The 20,568-nt window shown below is 53.2% G+C and overlaps 1 protein-coding gene across 1 annotated transcript in view; it reads left to right on the top strand.

Moving 5' to 3' along the window:
* Positions 1-17,220, top strand: part of Prkcz (protein kinase C zeta) — a 106,182-nt gene extending 88,962 nt beyond the window's left edge. The window contains exons 11-18 of the mRNA XM_038333393.2: positions 4,685-4,771; positions 6,410-6,545; positions 6,698-6,785; positions 8,216-8,335; positions 9,055-9,134; positions 9,817-9,906; positions 16,115-16,230; positions 16,764-17,220. Coding sequence (XP_038189321.1) covers positions 4,685-4,771; positions 6,410-6,545; positions 6,698-6,785; positions 8,216-8,335; positions 9,055-9,134; positions 9,817-9,906; positions 16,115-16,230; positions 16,764-16,851 — 805 coding nt within the window. The 3' untranslated portion in view covers positions 16,852-17,220. The remainder of the gene's footprint in view (positions 1-4,684; positions 4,772-6,409; positions 6,546-6,697; positions 6,786-8,215; positions 8,336-9,054; positions 9,135-9,816; positions 9,907-16,114; positions 16,231-16,763) is intronic.
* The last annotated feature ends 3,348 nt before the right edge of the window (positions 17,221-20,568 follow it).

Genomic DNA, 20,568 nt, shown 5'->3' on the forward strand with positions numbered 1-20,568 from the left:
AAATCCTCTTGTTGGACCAGCTGTTTCAGGTTTCCTTGTCCGTCCACATCTTTCTTGGAACACAGAGCTTTGTCTGATGCCTCCTTCCCAGTGTGCACTGCTCGGGGGTTATGTCTTTGTGGCAGGAGTTTGAGCCTCATCTCTGTTCTCGTAGAGTCTGGCCTCTTGTTCTCTGCGACACCGGCTGGATTCTAGGCTGACTCTCCACGTCCCTCTCCCCTGTTCTCTGAGACACTGGCTGGATTCTAGGCTGACTCTCCACGTCCTTCTCCCCTGTTCTCTGAGACACCGGCTGGATTCTAGGCTGACTCTCCACGTCCCTCTCCCCTTGCCGTTGCTCTGTCGTCTGCATGGCTCATCTGTTGGGAACAGAGGCGGGACCTTGAAATGAGGTCCCCGTGAATAGACTGTCTGATATTAGGACTGTGTAACCTTTGGTGCCTGTGTCTCCATATAATTAGGAAAATGGCAGAATTTACCTCATAGTTTTGGGAACAAATGGGTTCTCCATAGAGTGTGGGCCCTCAAAACTTTTGTATCATTGTTCCTATTTATACCAAGAGTTAGCAGCCTTTTTCAAATGACTAATCAGCATAGCACAGTGTCTTGACAGCAGCGATGTGATCTGGAGAACTTGTCGTTAGACAAGTGTGTTCCTGACTATCGTAGCTTATACAGGCTAGGCTGTGACATCACTTGGTGACAGCTGTGGCTCATGACTGATTTCACTTTCTCAGCCATATAATCTTCATTGTGGCTGTTTATTCTGGCACAAAAGCCACAGACAAATGTTAAGAAATGGCACAGCGGGGCATGGTGGTGTGCGTACTTGTAATCCCAGCAGTCTGGAGGCAGAAGCAGATCAAAAGTTCAAGACCTTCCTGGGCTACTTTAAGCCCCTCCCCACCACCAAGAAGGAAGGAGGGAGGGAGGGAAGAAGGAAGGAAGAAAATGGGCAGGATTGTGTTCAAATAAAACACAAGGCAGTAAACAGCCAGCCAGGTGCTTCTTGATTGTCCCCACATTGCCTTGTGCCGTCAGTTTTCCCCCTCTAGACCAAGTCAGGGCTGGGTGCTTAGGTTGCTGGGGAACCGGGGTCCTCACAGGGTCCTATCTGGGTCCTCTCCTGGTGAGGGGAGCAGTGGACTTGGCCACTGCCTGCAAGTATGCAACTCTCTCTGGCCCGGGATCCGGGCGCTCAGTGCTTCTCTTTATGCTCTTCCTCCATCTGCTTGTGCGGACGGATCCGTTTCTACTGGGTGTTAGTAACTTTTGCACGTTTTGCTAAGAATAAGTGATAATATTCACCATCTGAGCCATTAATTGCTTCCTTCCTACAGCGGTGTGGCCTTAAAAGCATAAGGATCTGACTGTAGAGTGTTGAGGGTGGTGCCCTCAACAGACCCCTGTCCATCCTAATACATCTCCCTTGGGGGTTGGTGTGGCTGTGTGACCAAAGGGACTGTGTGTTGACCTCAACCTGGCTGAGAAACATAGCCGTGGCCCAAGACGGCATCTGAGGCTGAGGAACTTGGTGCAGGAAGTGCCTGCCAGGCACAGAGTGAACTGTGGGAGCAGATAGGACCCTGTGTTGTCGCGGCCACAAACACCCAGACCAACCCAAGTCACCTACAGGGTAGTCCACATGGTACTCCTGGGGATTTCTGCTGTGAAAAAAAAAGGTTTTGTCTGTAGAACCCTCCCCTCCAAAGTCCTTAGTTTCACAGCTGCTTCTGTAACAGGAACGGGAAGAAGGGGGCAGGAAGGCAGCAGGATGGCTTAGCGGTTAAGGCATCTGCTCACCTCTGACATCCTGGCTAGGTAGAGGGAGAGAACCGACCCCTGAAAGTTGTCCCCAGCCCTCACATGCATGTTGTGACAGTGCACCCCTAGAAATACCACATACACCCCGCCAAATAGTTGGAAAAAAGTTAGGCATCGTGGTGTACACCTGTAATGTCAGCACTCAGGAGCCCAAGGCGGGAGGAACAGAGAGAGCGTCTTGTCTGTGTTGTGAGTTCCTCCAGAGGGAGAGAAGGAAGAGAGACACAGCCCCAATACAGAGACAGAAATCCACCATGTGTAGAAATCCACCATGGCCTCTCTAGACAGAGATTCTGCCTTTCCGGTTTTGGGGGGCTTAACATCCTCCAGGGTAGGATGTGTGCCTGCATTTCCTGGAAGTGACTGACGTTTCTCCCTTCTATGGGACACCGTTGTCACCAATGTCCAGTAGAAGTGTTGGCACCCGAGGGAAGGGCTTGTTCCCTCCCTGATGGCAGGACCCGTTACGTTTGCGATTCCTGGTAGGGGGAGAAATATTCATGCTGTGCTTTGTAGTCATCCAGAGAGTCTGAAGGAGATCCCTCCAGCTAGTTTTGAGATGTTAGGCGTCTTGCAGAGTCTGACAAGCATCACGGGATCCACCCCCCATGGTGCCATGATGGTTCTGAGAGTTGACTTTTGGAGGCACTTGAACGCTTCTTTGTGGCTCAGGGTTGCATGCCCTGCTTGTCTGCACCAGGGAGGCTGCCTCTCTAAGGGCCAGAGCACAAACACCTTTGCTTTTGTGAACAGCAACAGAAAAGCTGCCACAGTTGGCATGTACTGGTTCTGCCGCAGTTGGCATGCACTGGTTCTGCTGTGTGCTGTGGGTTCTCCTCTGCAGCTTCAGCCGGGATGTCACAAGTCCCTGTGGGGTGTGTCTGTCTGTGCCGAACATGTGCTGGCACGTGTGGTGCTGGGGATGGAGCTATGGCTCCGCAGGCTACCACTGAACCGGACCGGGTTAGGTTCTGACTTCCCTTGCCTTTATTCCCTAACAATACAAGGTAACAATTGCATGGTTTTCTCATTGTGTTGAAGGTTGTGAGCAATGCAGACCTGATTTACACTGTAGCAAAGGGTCCATTTTACATACAAGGCTTGAGCAACAGTGATTTTGCCATTGAAGAGGGTCATGCAATCAGTTCCCCGGGAATACCAAGAGCCAGCTATATACATAATCAGTATGGCGATGTTTCAGTAAAACTTTACTTTCAAAGTAGTCTGCAGCAGGCCTGTGAATCCCCGGGGGCAAAGCAAGGGGTTTCGTAGACGACTGAGAAGCCTTCCATAGAGGCTGGAATAATGAATACCATTGGAAGAAGGTGGTGTCCTCAGCCCTAACACAAGCATACTAGGTTTTCTTTGGGACAGGACATCTGGGGCTGACTTAGGGGAACTATATAGCTCCTCATCTGGTGCCAAGGTCTTTTGTTCTGATTTCCACACATTAGAATTGTTTCTCATCTAAGTATGTAATTTGAAATTTGGCGAGTGGTTTATCACCGTTTAACTTGCCATGTTGGTTTTTCCATCTTCCCTGCCCGAGCTTTGGAGGCTGGATGCAGGCATCTGCCAACAGCAGAGTCACAGTTAGCCAGCCAGGTTCATTCAGTCCAGGGTGTGCTGAGAGCTCTTACAGGAGCCAGGAGGTGAAGGGTTTGCTTGTCCCTTCCAACGCTGGCTCCCACCCTCTGCTGGTGGGCCTCCAAACCGTGAACCGCAGACTGCAGATAAACAATCCAGGCACATGTGAGCTGCCAGCCCAGATGTCCCCAAGGTGCCCTCAGCGGGGCATCTCAGGAAATTATTGTGAATTGGATTTTGAAAATTAAGTCTTATTAAATGCAGCAAAGATCTCATTAGTGAAAGAAAACACATGGCCAGTGTGAGGAGACGTGAGGGCCGTGTGCTGGATCCTGACCTCTGCCTGACCCCTGCTGCCCTTCCTCTTACCTACAGCTCCCAGCGGCCAGGCTGCACCCCTGAGTCAAGCCCATTCTTGTCCAGCTACTGGCAGATCCATTCAGCCCAGCCTGGCTTCTCCTCACTCTCCTCCCTGACCCACGCTGACCCCCTCTCACCAGGTGGACAGGCGTCTCTGTGGTTCCTGGCTCTGCCCATTTACACGTTCCTGAGGTCCATCCGCATGCAGAGACTAGAGCAGGCAATCCCTAAGCCGTGTTCCCTGATACATTTCTGCACCTGCCCCATGGGTCCCCTTAGTCCATCTGAGCCAGACATATCCCACCTCCAGGACGGCCCCCAGCTCTTTGCTCTTCCCTTACCTCAGGCTCCCTTAGTCCTCTGCTCCTTTAGTCACCTGCTCACCCATCCCTAACCCCAGGGCCCCTGCCACTATCTCTGCCTTTGTGTGTGTGTGTGTGTGTGTGTGTGTGTGTGTGTGTGTGTGTGCGCGCGCGCGCATGCACACGTGCGTGCACCCTAAAACAGACCTAGCACCATTGGGAACACAGAGACAAATGATAGACAAACGGATACCTAAGTTTCTTCTTTCGTGAAAACAGTGTCCTGCCTTAGTATTGTGTGGTAAATTCACATCCAACATGATCTTGGACCCCAGATGTCAGGATCTGAACCCATGCCTCACCCATCCAAATGCCAAACTCAGCCTCACCTTCCCTTTCACCCTGGGTTTTTCCCTGCTGACCCCCTAAGCTCCCAGGTGGCCCGCACCCCCTTGTTGTAGGTACTTAGGAATCACCCTGAGAGGCAGCAGGCTAGCACCCAGAGGATCCACTCACTCTGGCCACCTTGCTGGTGCCTTTCACTGGAATGAACCTAGCACGGGCTTCAGGGCAGTTCCGGTCCCTGATCCTTTGCCCTTCTCTCCTGTCAGGTTGTTCCTGGTCATAGAATACGTCAACGGTGGGGACCTCATGTTCCACATGCAGAGGCAGAGGAAGCTACCAGAGGAGCACGCCAGGTGGGTCCAGATCCACAGAGTGTGGCCTGGGGAACCTGCAGGGTGGAGTTTGGGCAGAAGGTGGCAAAGATGTGACTTTGCCGTGGTGTAAGGGATTCTGGAACCTCTGGGGAAGCTGGCCCCTCCCCAGACCTTGAGCAGAAGCCCCCACTCAGGAGAACAGGCTCTCTGAGCTGTTTTCACAGTCGTGACATCTTGGCTTTTCCTTTTCTTTGTGAGTCCCACGTTCCCTCAGTGGCAGAGCACAGCAGGTCTCTGCTGGCATCAGGAGAGAATCCACTGGTCCTGCTTCTGGCCTTGGACGGTTGCCATCCAGCCCACTGTCCTGGTACCTCCCCTGCAGCCCAGGCCTTGTAGGAAGGCTGGGGAGATTTAAATTTGGATGGCCCCTTCTTTTTTTTTTTTTTTTTGGTTTTTCGAGACAGGGTTTCTCTGCAGCTTTTTTAGAGCCTGTCCTGGACCTAGCTCTTGTAGACCAGGCTGGCCTCAAATTCACAGAGATCCGCCTGCCTCTGCCTCCCGAGTGCTGGGATTAAAGGCGTGCACCACCACACCCGGCTGTATGGCCCCTTCTTATCCTCCTTAGTTTCCCCCCATGAAGTCCTGTGCACCACCACCTAGGTTCCCTCCGGGGAACGTGTGCAGAAGCAGCAACCATTTATTGCCTGTCCACTTGCCCTTCTATAAAACTCATGGTAAATGCACACAGCATTGATGATACCATTTCAGACGTTTTAAGTATAAGGGTAGTTCAGAGCCATAAAGCTGACCACACTGCTACGCAGCCACCACCACGCACAGAGCCCCTCCTTATCTCCCACAACGGAACCTGTACCCTGTGAGTGCTGACTCCCCAGGCTCCTCATCCCCAGCCCTGGCACCTCCCTCTGTCTGATTCCAGAGTCCTCCCTGAGCGGTCTGTCTCCGTGATTCACTGTGTAGCCATCTCTTTCTCCTTCTTCAGTGGGACGTGCTGCCCCGTGACCTAGACGGGCCTCAGACTTGCAGCCATGAGCCATCCTTCCCCACCCACGTGTCCCCTATCCACTCCCCGTCAGTGCTTGCTTCTGCATTTTAGCTTTTATGAGTAGGGTCGCCGTGGACATAGGTATTAAACATACGCGTTTAATTGGAGGCCCTGCTTCCAATTCTTTTTTTTTTTCCTTTCAGTTTTTTAAGTTAGCATACAAAGTAATGGACTTCATAGTGGCATTTTTCACATATGCGTTGTTCTTATTGGTCCTCCTCTGCTGTCTCCAGCCCTGGGCACATGGGCATTAGTAGAGGTGTCCGGCATGTCTTCTCTCTATGGTTCATGATTGTTCCGGTGCTGGAGCCCATACTGATGAGGCTAGGCAGGAGCTTTCCCATCGAGTTGCACTCAGCCCTAGTTTTCATGTTCTGAGGCCACATTTTTCATTCAGTGAATTCCATACAGTGGTCCACGGGGCTCCAGCTTCCTACGTCCTCACCACTTTCTCTGGTTGTGTCAAGTAGACATTCTGGTGGATAGGAGGTAGAATCCCACTATAATTTAAGTTGCATTTCCCTGGTGACCAGGATGCACTGTGCGTGCCAGCCCCCTGGCTGACTGGCTGCCACGGTCCCTCTGCTGACTACAGAATGCCCCCACCCCAGGTTCTATGCTGCTGAGATCTGTATTGCTCTCAACTTCCTACATGAGAGAGGGATCATCTACCGGGACCTGAAACTGGACAACGTCCTCCTAGATGCTGACGGACACATTAAGCTGACGGACTACGGCATGTGCAAGGTGCCTGCCCCACCCATCCCCCGCCTTGCCTGTCTGCCCTTGTCATCCCGACTGGGCACAGCTCAGCCGAGGCACCCCTGCCCGTAACCGGTCACTCCTCAGGGGCGCCACTGCACGCGAGGGTCGCCCTCCTGATAACTGTGTCCCCGCAGGAAGGCCTAGGCCCCGGTGACACGACAAGCACTTTCTGTGGAACCCCGAACTATATTGCCCCCGAAATCCTGCGAGGAGAAGAATACGGTGAGTATCGGGGCACATAGGAGGTCAATGTAGGCAGACACGCTACAGAAGTCGCCCCCACCTGGCAGGAACCCGCCCGGCCCACCCGTACACGGGCCCTGTCAACAATAGGCAGGGAGAGCGCCGTGGCCGTGTGACACCCAGAGACAGCACACCACACCCCTTGGTGTCTCCCGGATGCCTGTTATCCCCTTCGTACCTTCTCAAGCCCACCAGGTGACCCTGAACAGTGTCCTCTCCCTGACAAGCCAGGAGGGGAGGATGCAAAGGAGCCTGAAACAAAGACAGACCCAGGGTCAGTTCACAGCCCCCCAGGTTGACGGCCACTGGTCATGCATGTGTAGAAGAATCAGAGTATCCTTGGGAATGGTAGAAGTGCCCCAGTCAGGATCCAAAGCAGAGGGCGATCAATCTGGGAAACCCTGTAGACACAATGGTATACGTCTGCTCCTTCTCTTTGAGTGGAAGCCATCATACATAGCCATGTGTGGAGATGGGGTGGCATACGTATACAGGTACATATACATCCATGTGGTGGGGGAGAGTATATAGCATGCAGTAGGTGTGTGCATGTGCATTACGTATGAACATATACATGATATACATGTGCTTGTGCACACACACACCTTTGCATCCTAGAGTTTTCTGTCACACAGGTGGGATTACAGACGTGTGCTATCTATCCCTGCCTCATGTTGGTGGCCTCGGTGAAAGCAGTCATAAATACACCTTCCCATAAATGAGTGTGCCGCCGGCAGCGTGTGCGGATCACTGACCCGAGAGAATGACTGGGCTCCCTAGAAGCTGCTTCAGTTGCAGTTGCTCGGGAACCAGAGAAGGAAGGATGGCAGGTTGGAGCCAGAAACCAGTCTAGAACCAGCCATGGTTCCAACCTGGTTGTATGTGTGATGGAGCAGATGTTCAGAGACTGCAGGGGTGGCCAGGCTGTCTAGGACAGAGCTGAAAACAAAGAAAGAAAAAGTAGTGAAGTCATAAGGGACTCTAGCAAAGTGATTCTCACCTCAGAGAAGCGCGTTCCGGCTGGTTCTATTTGGACAGCACTGGGGATTGAAGCCAGAGCTCTCTCCCACTGAGCCGCGTTCCTCGGTGAGAAGGGGACTTTGTAACCTTAAATGAAAACAAGAAGCCAGTTATGGTGGCATGCACTCCAGAGCCTAGGACAGCAGTCCCAGCAGAGCTGGAGGGCCAGGTAACAGCCGGGGTAACCCACAGTGAGCTGGAGAAGTCATAGCCACGCGCCAGCTCTGCAGCTTCTAAGGAAACAGATGCCTGGCAGGCGCAGTAAGTGAAGGGCGGTCCAGCCGCCCGCGGAGATGGATGCCGCCATCCTTTGACACGTTCACAGTCATGGGCTGAGTCTGTCGGCTTCCCAGCCACCTCCTGCCTAGTGACTGCCCACTTTTCCCCAGGGTTCAGCGTGGACTGGTGGGCGCTGGGCGTCCTCATGTTTGAGATGATGGCTGGGCGCTCCCCCTTCGATATCATCACGGACAACCCAGACATGAACACTGAAGATTACCTTTTCCAAGGTTGGTGGCCCGCAGCGCGTCCACCCCCTTTTCTTCCCTTCTCAAAGGTGAGGATGGAAGGCGGTCCCCAGGCTGGACCAGAACAAGCCCGTACGACAAGCCTGCACAGAGCCGTTCCTCTGGCCGAGAATGTGAGGTGACCCTAGTTCATCGTCAGTCACCTAGAGGGAGAATGCTCTGATGTAGCCAGAACCCCCTTCTTCCTGGCCAGGTTCATTCCCTGTGGCCCCTGGCAGCCACCCCCTACCCCCATACCCCCACACACACCTTACTCCTGACCAGAGTTAAGGGCCATTAGTATGCCCCTCAGGGCTGTCCCTCAGCGCCCTCTGGTGACTGGTGTACAGAGGCCTCCACGCGCCTGGGACCAAAAGGCAGTGCATGAGGAGCTGTTGGATCACACGTATGTGCCCTGTGTGCCACCAGGAGGTTCCTAAAAGGACCCAGAAGGCTTCTGGAACAGGAAGGGGTTCCACGGCTACAATCCAAGCTCTGGCTTAGAAATGGGTTTCAAGCTAGGTGTGGGTCACATGGCCTTGTAATCCCAGCTACTTAAAGCGTAGCAAGAAGGTCAGGAGTTCAAAGCCAGCAGGATTTATGTAAAGATTCTGCCCGCCCCCTCCCCCCCAAAAAGAGAATAGCTTTCAGGAGTCCTGTAGGCTTCTGGGAAGAGTGAACACTGCCAAGGGGGTCGTCTCACCTGGGTTCTATCCACACAGTGATCCTGGAAAAGCCAATCCGGATCCCCCGTTTCCTGTCCGTCAAGGCCTCACACGTCCTGAAAGGGTTTTTGAATAAGGTATGCTCTGGCTGTGGTGACAGACACCCTCTGGGAGGGAGCGGGTGGGCAGAGGCCCCCTACCGAAGCTGTTCTGTCTGTGTTTGGTCATAGGCGTTGGCACTGGGGCTCTCTGCTCAGAGGCTTTATTACTTATTTATTGTTTCATATGCATTGATGTTGTGCCGTGGGTGTCTGATCCCCTGGAACTGGCATTACAGACGGTTGTGAGCTGCCATGTGGGGTGCTGGGAATTGAACTCTGGTCCTCTGGAAGAGCAGTCAGTGCTCTTAACCACTGAGAGCCATCTTTTTTTTCCCCCTTTTTTCTTCAAGACAGGGTTTCTCTCTATAGCCTTGGCTAGAACTGGTAGAACTTTTCCTAGAACTGGCTCTATACACCAGGCTGGCCTTGAACTCACAGAGATCCTCCTGCCTCTGCCTCCTGAATGCTGGGATTAATAGTATGTGCCACCACCGCCCAGTGAGTTTAATTTTTATTGATACTTAGCATAACAAACTGAGAAAGTAACCCTTTGGGGAAGGGATTTCTACAGAGGGACGGTCACACCCAGCTGGACAAGAGGGCAGCTGGAGACAATGAGTTCCCGTGGGGGAAGCTGGGTCATCCTGTTCGGTAGGGGCTGAATCAGGGGTTTTCTTGGGAGTCCTGACTCACCGTTATGTGCACTCTGACCCCCCAGGATCCCAAAGAGAGGCTTGGCTGCCGGCCGCAGACTGGATTTTCTGACATCAAGTCCCATGCCTTCTTCCGCAGCATAGACTGGGACCTGGTAAGCCTCAGGGGTCCTTGTGCCCATCCTGTGAGATGGGCTGCACTCCTAGTCAGAGTGGCCCCATGTGCACTTGGGTGCCTGGTAATGGTGTCTGGAACCCGAGGGCACTTTCTTTGGTGTGGTTAGTTACCCAAAGCTTCCCAAACCCCATCTGCCGTATTACTAGTTACTGGCAGGGTAGCAGGCACAGACTTCAAGGTTCTGAGTCATCCGTTCCTGATATTAGGAGAACAAACAAACAAACAACAAACAAAAACTCGTTTCAAAATAAATGATTGGAAAGTTACTAAAATGTCACCTATAAAATAGGCCCTTTTAGCCAGGTGGTGGTGGTGCATGCCTTTAATTCCAGCACTCAGGAGGCAGAGGCAGGCAGATCTCTTGGGAGTTTGAGGCCACCCTGGTCTACAGAGAGAGTTCTAGGACAGTCAGGGTTGTTACACAGAGAAACCCTGTATCGAAATAATACACCCTTTTGAGGGAAAATATAAAAGTTAACTCATTGAGTAAATCTGGAGCTTGCCCAGCTGTGGGACACTGGACACCCTCCTCCCCAAACCCATCTTGGCCTTTTCAGACGGCCCCCAGCCAGCACTAATGTCTAATCCCCGGGGAAGGATCTTATCATTTAACCAGTCACGTGTTTATTTTTGTTTTTCAATACAGGGTTTCTCTGTGTACCACTGGCTGTCCTGCAGCTCTCGCTCTCTCTCTCTCTCTCTCTCTCTCTCTCTCTCTCTCTCTCTCTCTCTCTCTCTCTCACTCTCTCTCTCCCTCCCCACCCCCCCCCCAGGCTGGCCTTGAACTCATAGATTTGCCTGCCTCTGGAATCAAAGGGTGTATGCCACCACCACCCGGTACAACCAGTCACTTTCTATTTACAGGACTGTTTGTGTCTAGCATACTGTGCAGAACAGGGAGGGGCCAGGCTGCAGGGGCAACAGGTGCTCAGAACAGCACCTCTCATTCACTCCCTTGTTTGGGTGTAAATATCTATTCAGTGTGTGTCTATGTCTCTGTCTGTATGTGTATGTATCTGTGTGTATGTATCTGTGTCTCTGTGTATGGTCTGTGTGTCTGTCTGTCTGTGTGTGTCTGTATCTGTGTGTGTGAGTCTGTGTCTCTGTGTGTGTGTGTGTAGTCTGTGTGTGTGTGTGTGTGTGTGTGTGTGTGTGTGATATGGAAGTCAAAGGACAGCTTTTGAGAGTTGCTTCTCGCCTCCCACGATACAGGTCTAGGGACAAACTCAGGCTGTCAGTTTTGGCACCAAGCACCATTATCTGCTGAACCATCTCACTCGCCTTGATACTTAAGAACCAATTCTGTCAGCTTTTAATTTCATTTTCTAGCTCTGGTAGCATCAGAGGGAAGCCGTGGGTTTCTTTCTAACTCAGTCTTTACAATGCAGCCCAACCTGGCTTGGCCCGGGCCCAGTAGTGGCAAATGTTACCCACAGGCTCTCTGCCTCCCCAGTCTTTGAAACCCATCACCCCCACTCTGACACGAAGTCATGTATTGACCTGGCAGATGTAAGAACGGGGTACAGAGAGAATCCTGCATCTCTCCTCACCACCCTCCCTCCGCCTTGTTCCCCCTCTGAGCCTGCCTCACTAGGATCCGCCCCTCCTAAGCCTGTAGAATCTGAGTTCTTCCTCTGGCCCTGGCGCTGGCCTCCCACGTGGCATCGGTAGTAGCCAGGCCCTCGTCTCCAGTCACCCTTACCTCACCGTAAGTGAGTGGATATTGTATAAATAGTGTCTCATTTCAGCCCAGCCGCCTCTAGACCAGCCATCCAAGTGGTTCTGAGCAGCAAGAGGGGAGGGATGGAGGAGGTAATCCCCTGCATCATCCACATGGCACAGTGGTTCTTAGTACATCTTGTGGGCCTGGAGCCCTTGTCACAGAGCCTCTCCACCCCAGCCCAGCGGACTCGTGCCGTGGGTTGTCACGTCTATCCTTCTATCCCCTTCCCTGGCCACAGCCAACTGTGCTCTGTCTTGCCATTCGATTTGCAACTGAGCCTTGAAAGGAGGCCCATCCAGGAGGTGGCCTCGCATTCTGGCACGCTCTGCTCGGTGAAGCGTCTTCAAGGATCATCTTTGTCGTGGTGATAAACATGTTACATGCCTTCGCGGTTGTCTGGTGGTGCATTGCACAGATGGACCACGTGTTTGTCCACTCACCCACTGGTGGTCACGTGGGCAGGGCCCACCTTCTGATTCTTAGATTGTTGTGCAGCCTGCGTAGCCTGTCTGTTGGGGCTCTTGTCTAGTTTTCTGGGGGATCTTCCTCTAGATGAGCCACTGTCCAGGCGGTCACTGGGTACCCCGCCTCCTGAGGGGCTGTACCCCAGGACTTCTTAGGACCTGAGGGGTTACGGTGTCAGGACTGTTCGTCTGAGGTGGGAGCTCGGGTCTAGAGATGTCACCGTGAAAGTCACCGTGGAACTCAGGGTGCTGGTCCCTGGTGCGGGTCTGGTGCTGTGAAGGAGGAGACAGATGTGGACAGCAAGGAGAATTGGAACTGGGCCCTGCCGTGAGCCCCCATGACAGCACTGGGGAGGCTCCTAATCCCAGCCCTCCTCCGCTAGCCAACCCAGCTCCACTCCTGTCACCACCATCAGGGCGGCCATGGTGGTAACTGCTGTGTCCACATTCCTGGACCTGAGGCCACCTCTGCCATTGTCTTAAAAGATTTACATAAAGCCAGCTGACATGGGTCTCCTTCAGGGATTAAAGGCTATGTGGCCAGAGGGGAGCCAGGCTTCCCCCCCCCCCTTTTTAACCCTTGTGGGCTTGGGTTTTGAGAGACGGGAACGACAGCCAAATTCCTGTAACTTGAGACTCTGGGACGCCAGAGCTGAGGCGATCCGGGCTCTGGAATGGCTTATTTATGGGGTAAGGTCCCTGTAAGTATCCTGGTAGACTAGTAGGAGCCAGCCCACTACACCTGCCTTTTCCCTGAACTGGCACAGTCTGTTCTAAGGTCCCCCAGGACCATCCTCCATCCTGAGTGCCATGGGGCAGAGGGCATCCTGGCTCAAATCGTCATAACACTGGCTGTCCTCACAGACTGGGGGAGGGAAAGTTCAGCCTGAATCCAGGGTTTCTGCTTCTGACAACTCCAGGGGGAGTTGTCTTGATGAATATAAGTGGGTAGAGATACAAATGAGACCCTCAGCTGGACGGTGGTGGCACACGCCTTTAATCCCAGCGCTTGGGAGGCAAAGGCAGGCGGATCTCTGTGAGTTCGAGGCCAGCCGCGTCTATAAGAGCTAGTTCCAGGATGGCTAGGGCTGTTACACAGAAAAACCCTGTGTCGAAGAGAGAGAGAGAGAGAGAGACGAGAGAGAGGAGGAGAGAGAGGGAGCGCGGCCCGAGCGAGATGAAGATTGTAGCTAGGAGGAGAGGGAGAGAGGGAGGGAGTGAGGAGAGGATCTGAGCGAGATGCGGAGAGAGAGAGAGGAGAGAGAGAGATGTAGTGATAGAGAGTGGATAGAGATCGCGTCTCACCCCGTGCTGGCTGATCTGAGAACCCTACCAGCTGCATGGCAAACCATCCCTGATAGTGACCTTTCGCTACCAGAGTCTTTAAGCCTCTACTCTCTAGACTCACAGCAGCAGCCACCCACCCTAGAGCTTGGTGTTCAGGGTCCTCCCTAGACCTTAGCCGTGGGCTCGTCTCCCATGCCCCTCCACTGCTGCTCTGGAGAGAGACAGTCACCTGCCAGCCATCTCTGGGGTACAGGGATGGCCTGTGGGGCCAGTCCTCCTGCCCCCCTCTGGGATGTGAGGATAGGAGCATATGCTCCACTGAGCACACAGAGTCCATCACGGGCCATCCGGCACACCCTCCGCTGCCAAGTCTCCACCAGAAGGTTTAGATGGTAGCATGAAGACCGTGGGAAAGCTGTTGGACACAGTCCCAGGCAGGGTTGTGACTGGTCAGTAGATTGGTTCTGAGAGAAATGAGTCTGTACAGAAAAGTCTTGACTCCCTTTGGAAACTTGGCTAGGGCTACTTACCACAAGGGTCTGTCCACAGACCCTCCGTCAGACATGGTTTGACAGCATGTCGGATCTTTCCAATGGCTGCAATACCTGACCCACCAGGAACCGGACAGAGTTGAAGCAGCCATCTGGGCATTGCTACCCCTGCCATGAAACCTACTGTGTCCCGGGTTACTGGCAGGTGCCATGGCAAGTCCACCCCGAGGAGTCAGTCAGACTGTGGCTAAAACAAGCTCTCTTGACATCAGCGAGACCTGACCAGTGAGAGCTGACAGGAAGTCGATGGGTCCACAGGTAAAGGTACTTCCCACCAAGCTGACAGCCTGGGTTAGACTTCCAGGATGGAATGGGAGCGCTGTCTCCTGAAAGTCGTCCTCTGACCTTCACGCATGTGCCCTGGCTCGTGCATGCCCACTCGCGCACACACAGTTAAATAAATGTAATTTTTTAAAGTTTAAATAATAGGTCCAAGGCTTCTAGGAGAAAGACTCCAGAGAGGGAAGCAAGTAGGAGGACAGACTGTCACAAAACCCTCCGGTTTCCCAGGCAACCTGCCAAAGAAAAAGGAAAGGACCGAGTCCTTGGTCGTGGTGTGTGCCTGTGGCCAGGAGAGAAAAGAAAGGAAGATCTAGGGTATAGGATAAAGGGGTACCCATAGAAGGCCCAGGCTCGGGGCTCCAGAGACAAACAGGCAGTTGTGGGAACCACGGCCAGGTGGGGGCATCGGAAATGGGGTCACAGCTGCTGTGAACCCCAGGCACGCCTCCCTGCCCTTGAGACGGAATAGGACCACCTCCCCTCACTGCCCAGCCTTCAGAAGGCAATGGTGGCAATGCTGTCCTGACCTTTGGGGTATTTCTTTGCTTGGACACTAAAGGTCAGCATGGCCCGTGCCATCCAGGTACTCTCTGCTAATCTCCCTGCCCACAGCAGGGCTGGGAACTGACTCCCGTTGTGCCTCACTAGAGGTAAAGAGTCGCCCTCCGAACACAAGGACAAACCTCACAGGCTACCCAGTCCCGGGTCTTCTCTTGTCCTAGCAGGCTGGGACCCTCGCTTGCTCTTAGTCTCTTACTCAGCCATGAATCCAGCCGCTCTCCACACCTTCTCCATCCATTTTTCTCGCTTCCTCACTCACTCACTCACCCATGCATGCTGTGCGCCTCTGTTGGGTGAGGTTTGTTTCTAAGAATACAAAGATGCAGCTGTAACCCAGACACTGGTCCTGCCCCAGAGCCAGCATCAGATAGACTGGAGGAGTGTTGGACATCAGCTCCCACGCCAGCCACATGTGAGGTCCAGTGCAGACTCATGCAGTCTCTTCAAGGCCTGCAGCCCCAGCTCAGGCAGGGCAGTGGGGCTCATAGGACAGAACCCTACATTGTTCTGGCTGTCTTCCCCTGGAAGAGCCGAATGAATGCTGGAAAGAAAGAAGGTTCTCTTGCACTGGGCACCGAATGCTCAGAAATACCCTTCCTGTGTAGTTGCCCCTGTGTGGTCCAAGGACCCTGCTTGATAAAGAAGAACAGCTATATATTTTAGTTGTTTGGTTTTGTTTTTCAAGATCAGGTTTCTCTGTGTAGCCCCAGCTGACCTGGAACTCCCTCTGTAGACCAGGCTGGCCTCGAACTCACAGAAACACGCCTGCCTCTGTCTCCCGAGTGCTGGGATTAAAGGTGTGCGCCACCACCCAGCTGAACAGCTGTATTATAAATAACCAATCCTGCGGGGCGGTGGTGGCACACGTCTTTAATCCCAGCACGCAGGAGGCAGAGGCAGGCAGATCTCTGTGAGTTCGAGGCCAGCCTGATCTACAAGAGCTAGTTCCAGGACAGGCACCAAAGTTACACAGAGAAACCCTGTCTCAAAAAACCAAAGGAAAAAAGAAGAAAAGAATAAGGGCAGGGAGGGAGGGAGGGAGGGAGCAAGCGAGAGAGGGAGGGAGCGAGGGAGGGAGCCAGCTTCCAGCCACTAACAGTAACATTGTTTCCCTGGCACATGTCTCCAGGGCCTGTACATCCATCACTTTTTAACTGAAGTAGACTTTTCCTGGCATTGGATATTTTCTCCTAGATTCTATACTTTGGGGGGGGGGGGACTGGCATTCAAATGCCAGGCGTGTTGAAAAGCTGAGCTTACCATTTCATTCCGTGACGTATTGACACCCATCTGACACGCCCTTGTCAACATTCCCAGCTGGAGAAGAAGCAGGCCCTGCCTCCCTTCCAGCCCCAGATCACAGATGACTATGGCCTGGATAACTTTGACACGCAGTTCACCAGCGAGCCCGTGCAGCTGACTCCAGATGACGAGTAAGTCCTGAGCAGGACCCTGCAAGGCTCCAGACACCCTGATTCCCCCTCCACGTGTCCCGAGTAGCCCAGCTCCAGACACCCTGATTCCCCCCCCCCCTACGTGTCCTGAGCAGGACCCTGCAAGGCTCCAGACACGTTGATTTCTCCCCCCCCCCACGTGTCCTGAGCAGGACCCTGCAAGGCTCCAGACACGCTGATTCCCCCCCCCCCCCGCCACGTGTCCTGAACAGGACCCTGCAAGGCTCCAGACACGCTGATTCCCTCCCCCCCACGTGTCCTTAGTAGCCCAGCTCCAGACACCCTGATTCCCCACCCCCCACGTGTCCCGAGTAGCCCAGCTCCAGACACCCTGATTTCCCCCCCCCCACGTGTCCTGAGTAGCCCAGCTCCACAGGCAGCCCGTGCCCAGACCAGCGCGTGGCCTCGTAACTGGGTTCCCGCTTCTGCCGCGTGGGCCGGTGGGAAGGACGGTGCCTGAGGGAGGGACACGGGTGCCACTCTTCATCTTCACCCCCTCCCTGTGCTCCTAGGGACGTCATAAAGAGGATTGACCAGTCTGAGTTTGAAGGCTTTGAGTACATCAACCCGCTTCTGCTGTCTGCTGAAGAGTCCGTGTGAGGCCATGAGCGTCTCCATCGTGGACACGCCTGTGAATGACCTGTCACTTTACCCTTAACCATCGCATATGCATGCCAGGCTGGGCACGAGGCTCTGAGCAGCCAAGGAGGGATGCTGGTCGCCGAGACCTCAGAGGGGCATCCAGCAGGCACTTCTGGACAGAGCAGTCTCTTGTGTCCAGGCCCCAGAGGCTGGCTTTGTGCTGGAGGAATAGCTTCCTGTGCCCGTGGCAGCCCTACCAGAGGGCAAGACAGTCACGCCGTTTCGAAGGTGCACCTTTTCCACAGAAACAGAACTCGATGCACTGACCCGCTCCAGGAAAGTTAGCGTGTAATGCCCTGAGGAATAAAATGTACCGATGATGTCGAAGCTTCCTCTGCTGCCTTTTTTCTGAGTGGCACCCGCCTGACGTCCCCAGCGCAGCCCCCGCACGAGGAGGAGCTGCGTGTTCCGAGCAGGCAGAACATAGGCAGGGGACGGGCACCCAAGTGCCTGCAGGAATGCACTGCAACGGGAATTGTTACAGATTCGGAACGTTTTTCTAAATCCCGGTAAGTTCTGTTGTTAATATTTAACATGTATTTTCATACCTAGCGCAGCTAGCCGTGGTAGTCCAAGGCTGCAGTGACATCCTGGCCAGGTTGGTGGCTCTGTTCCCACCAGCCCTGTGGACTCTGATGGGGGAAACTGGATTATAGCGATTCTAAAACATTGCTCACCAAAGCACCAGTAAAACCAAATAAATAGGTTAAATAAATAAAAAGGGAAAAATAATTGAAAACTAAATCTGCAAAAAAAAAATATATATATATTTCTGAAAACACTAGCCAGTGCCTCCAAGATGTCTTGTGTTATACATTAGATTTTTTGGAAAATATTTTTATCACTAATACTCCATATTAGAAAAATTTAAAGACCTGTGTGTGACGGACCCTAGCCTTAACGTGACAGAATACCCATAATCCCGTACTCTTACTGAGGAGGCGTGCCCGCTTCTATAACTGTAGTGCTCTGCCATCTTCCTCCTCAGATTAGAGGCAGTCAGGAGGCTAGCCCGAGGCTTTCTGGAAAGAGGTTAGCTAAATCCTCAGGTCAGGTGTGTCAGGAGCCATCATTTAAGCACCTTGGTAGTGGGCAGGAGACAGACACCGCACTACAGTGACGGAGCACCCCAGGTCTCCCCGAGCCAGGCTGACCCAGGTGGCAAACAGGCTACATACCCCCAACCCTGCCAGAGCGAGACCTGGCGTCTCCATGTGAGGCAGGGTGGAGTCCAGTCACGGCTGCTTCATGCAGGCCTCGGGGGGGGGGGGGGGGCTGGCGGCACTGTCGAAAATCGAAGTCAGAGAAAACGAAAACTCAGAGGCGCTGTCCGTCATGCTGCCCCGTGGCCACCCGCAGCCCTCGCCCTAAAACACTCAGGTTTCTCAGGCCATCGCCGTGTCTGGCGCTGAACACACCAGAGCCACACCCAGGTGCTGGGACAGAGCAGACGGCCCAGGCTTCTGGGTGGCTCTGTAACGCCCACTGAACGTGGACACATTTCAACCAGCACTCCTAGTGTCCGTCAGTAAGACTAAATAACCCCCAGCAACCGGTCTGGGCCTCCCAGGGGTGCCCGGCCCAGCCTGGGGGTGTCCAGGTGGCTGGAGCCCAGTCCGAGGGCTGTGCAGTCACACCTGCCTATGAGCCACACTGCTAAGATGAAGCGCCCACAAGTGGTCCAAGAGCAAACGGCTCCTGCTAGCTCCTCTCCTCCCAGTGTGCTGCCTGGGGACAGCAACAACTCCTTTGCCCAAACAGCACAGGGGCCCTTGGTTTGTTAGAAATGGGGGTGTATACTTGGATACTGCCCTATTGCCAAATGACTTGCTGGTTACTGGTTCGGCTGCTCATGTACAAATGTGTGAATAACATTGTGCCCACCAGAAGGGGAGATTTTTATATATAGTAATTTGTTTTATAAACTAAAAGAAAGTGAAGGATGTATTGAAATGTGACTGGGGGGGGGGGTGGGTAGTGGGAAATACCCTAACGTTTGCAAACGGCTCTGGGCAAGAGAGCGCGTGTCTTTTAACGATGGTTCGTGAACACTGGTGACTCTCACGATTGTAAAGCAGTAATTATGACCGTGTGGTTTTGTACAATTGATCGGTGGAGCCCATCGCCGGCCGGCGTTCCTTCTGTGGATGTGGATGCTGTTCTCGCCCTCCACGGCCAAGGTCGTTCGTATTCTTGCACATCTATTAAAGACTTTGATGAAAACGCCCTTACTGTTACTGTGTTCGACATAGGCGTCTGGGGAGAGTAAAGGGTTTTACTCTGTTCCCTAGAAGACATTTAGGCTCACAACTCAAAGCAGAGGAACAAGTGTCCCAGACGCTCAGTGCCACCGTCACCATCCCCGTGAAGTGAGTCTGTCTGTCCTCACAGCTCTCTTTCCTCCTGAGGTCCCCCTGAGACTCCACTGCCGCATGCCCGACTCTCCCCAGCTCTGTGCTGTCTCCGTAGTTTTTACTCTCTCAGGTTATAGCTTTGGGATTGCAGTTAGAACAGGGCCAGCCTGACTAGATTAGGAGTTTCTAGAAACCGGGACCACACTTTGGGGGCATCTGTAAGGGTGTTTTCAAAGATGGGTGTGAGCCTCACAGGACCAGGTGGGACGTGTTCTCCTTAGTAGGTGCCATCCAGCCAGTCACATCAGAGCTCCAGGTTTGTATTTCTACCCGTTCCCTGGGACACACCCCAGGCCCTCCGACTGAGGCGGTCACCATTGGTGTCCCCGGGTTCTGGGACCTTTGCCAGCATCCCAGGATCTCCAACCTGCAGGTAATCTGTGGGAGACTCTTCACCCCCTGTGACCAGGGAATCCTCTCCCACTTGTCTATACTTGTCTCATGGCTCCCCTCTAGGAGAACCCTGACAGAGGAGCCTTTGCATCTGGCAAAACAGTTACTTTGGGGTAGTTTGACCTTTTTGAAGGGTTGCTGGGCAGTGCATGCCCAGGCTCTTACACACCTCAGGTAGGTCCCCACCAATTACTACACCGTGCCTTGCCCCCTTCACGTGTTCTTATGGTTTATATGAAACCCTGTTTGTTTTTGAGAAAGTCTCTTGTAATCCAGGTTGGCCTTGAATTCACTGTGTAGGAGAGGCTGGGTGTGAACTCCTTGGCCCTTCCCCTGCCAAGAGCTGAGATTCCACGTGGGCGCCACGACATCCAACTCATGGAAACCGTTCTTCAAAGGAAAATACGGATTTTCTAGTTAACTCGGGCTTTCAGACCATGCCTATTGCTAACCCCAGGCCAACGCTTGTTTCCGTAGACAAGAAGGTCAGGCACAAACGAATTTCCTAGTGGACACTGTAACCCCAGCACTTGGAAGGTAGTGACAGGAAAATTAAAGTTGTCCTCAGCCGCACGATGAGTTCAAAACACAAAGGGGAAGGAAGGATAGGGGGCTGGTATTGGATCCCACTAATTAGAATATGGGCTTTAGCAGAAGAAGAAAAAAAAAAAAAAACACCTAAATTTGCTTTTGTCAGCCACATTTCACATGTGGGTTGCAAGATGTGGCCCATATCGCTCCCTTAAATTCTCTTCTTCAGGAACCGCTTCGATGTGAAGTGAAGTGGCTCTGAGCCCCGCCCCTTAGTGGTAGGTAGGGTTGCAGAAACCCCACGTGCTGTGGAAGTCAGATCTAGCTGCCCAGGACA

This window comes from Arvicola amphibius, chromosome 6, assembly GCF_903992535.2.
Source record: "Arvicola amphibius chromosome 6, mArvAmp1.2, whole genome shotgun sequence".
In the NCBI taxonomy this organism is placed as follows: Eukaryota; Metazoa; Chordata; class Mammalia; order Rodentia; family Cricetidae; genus Arvicola; species Arvicola amphibius.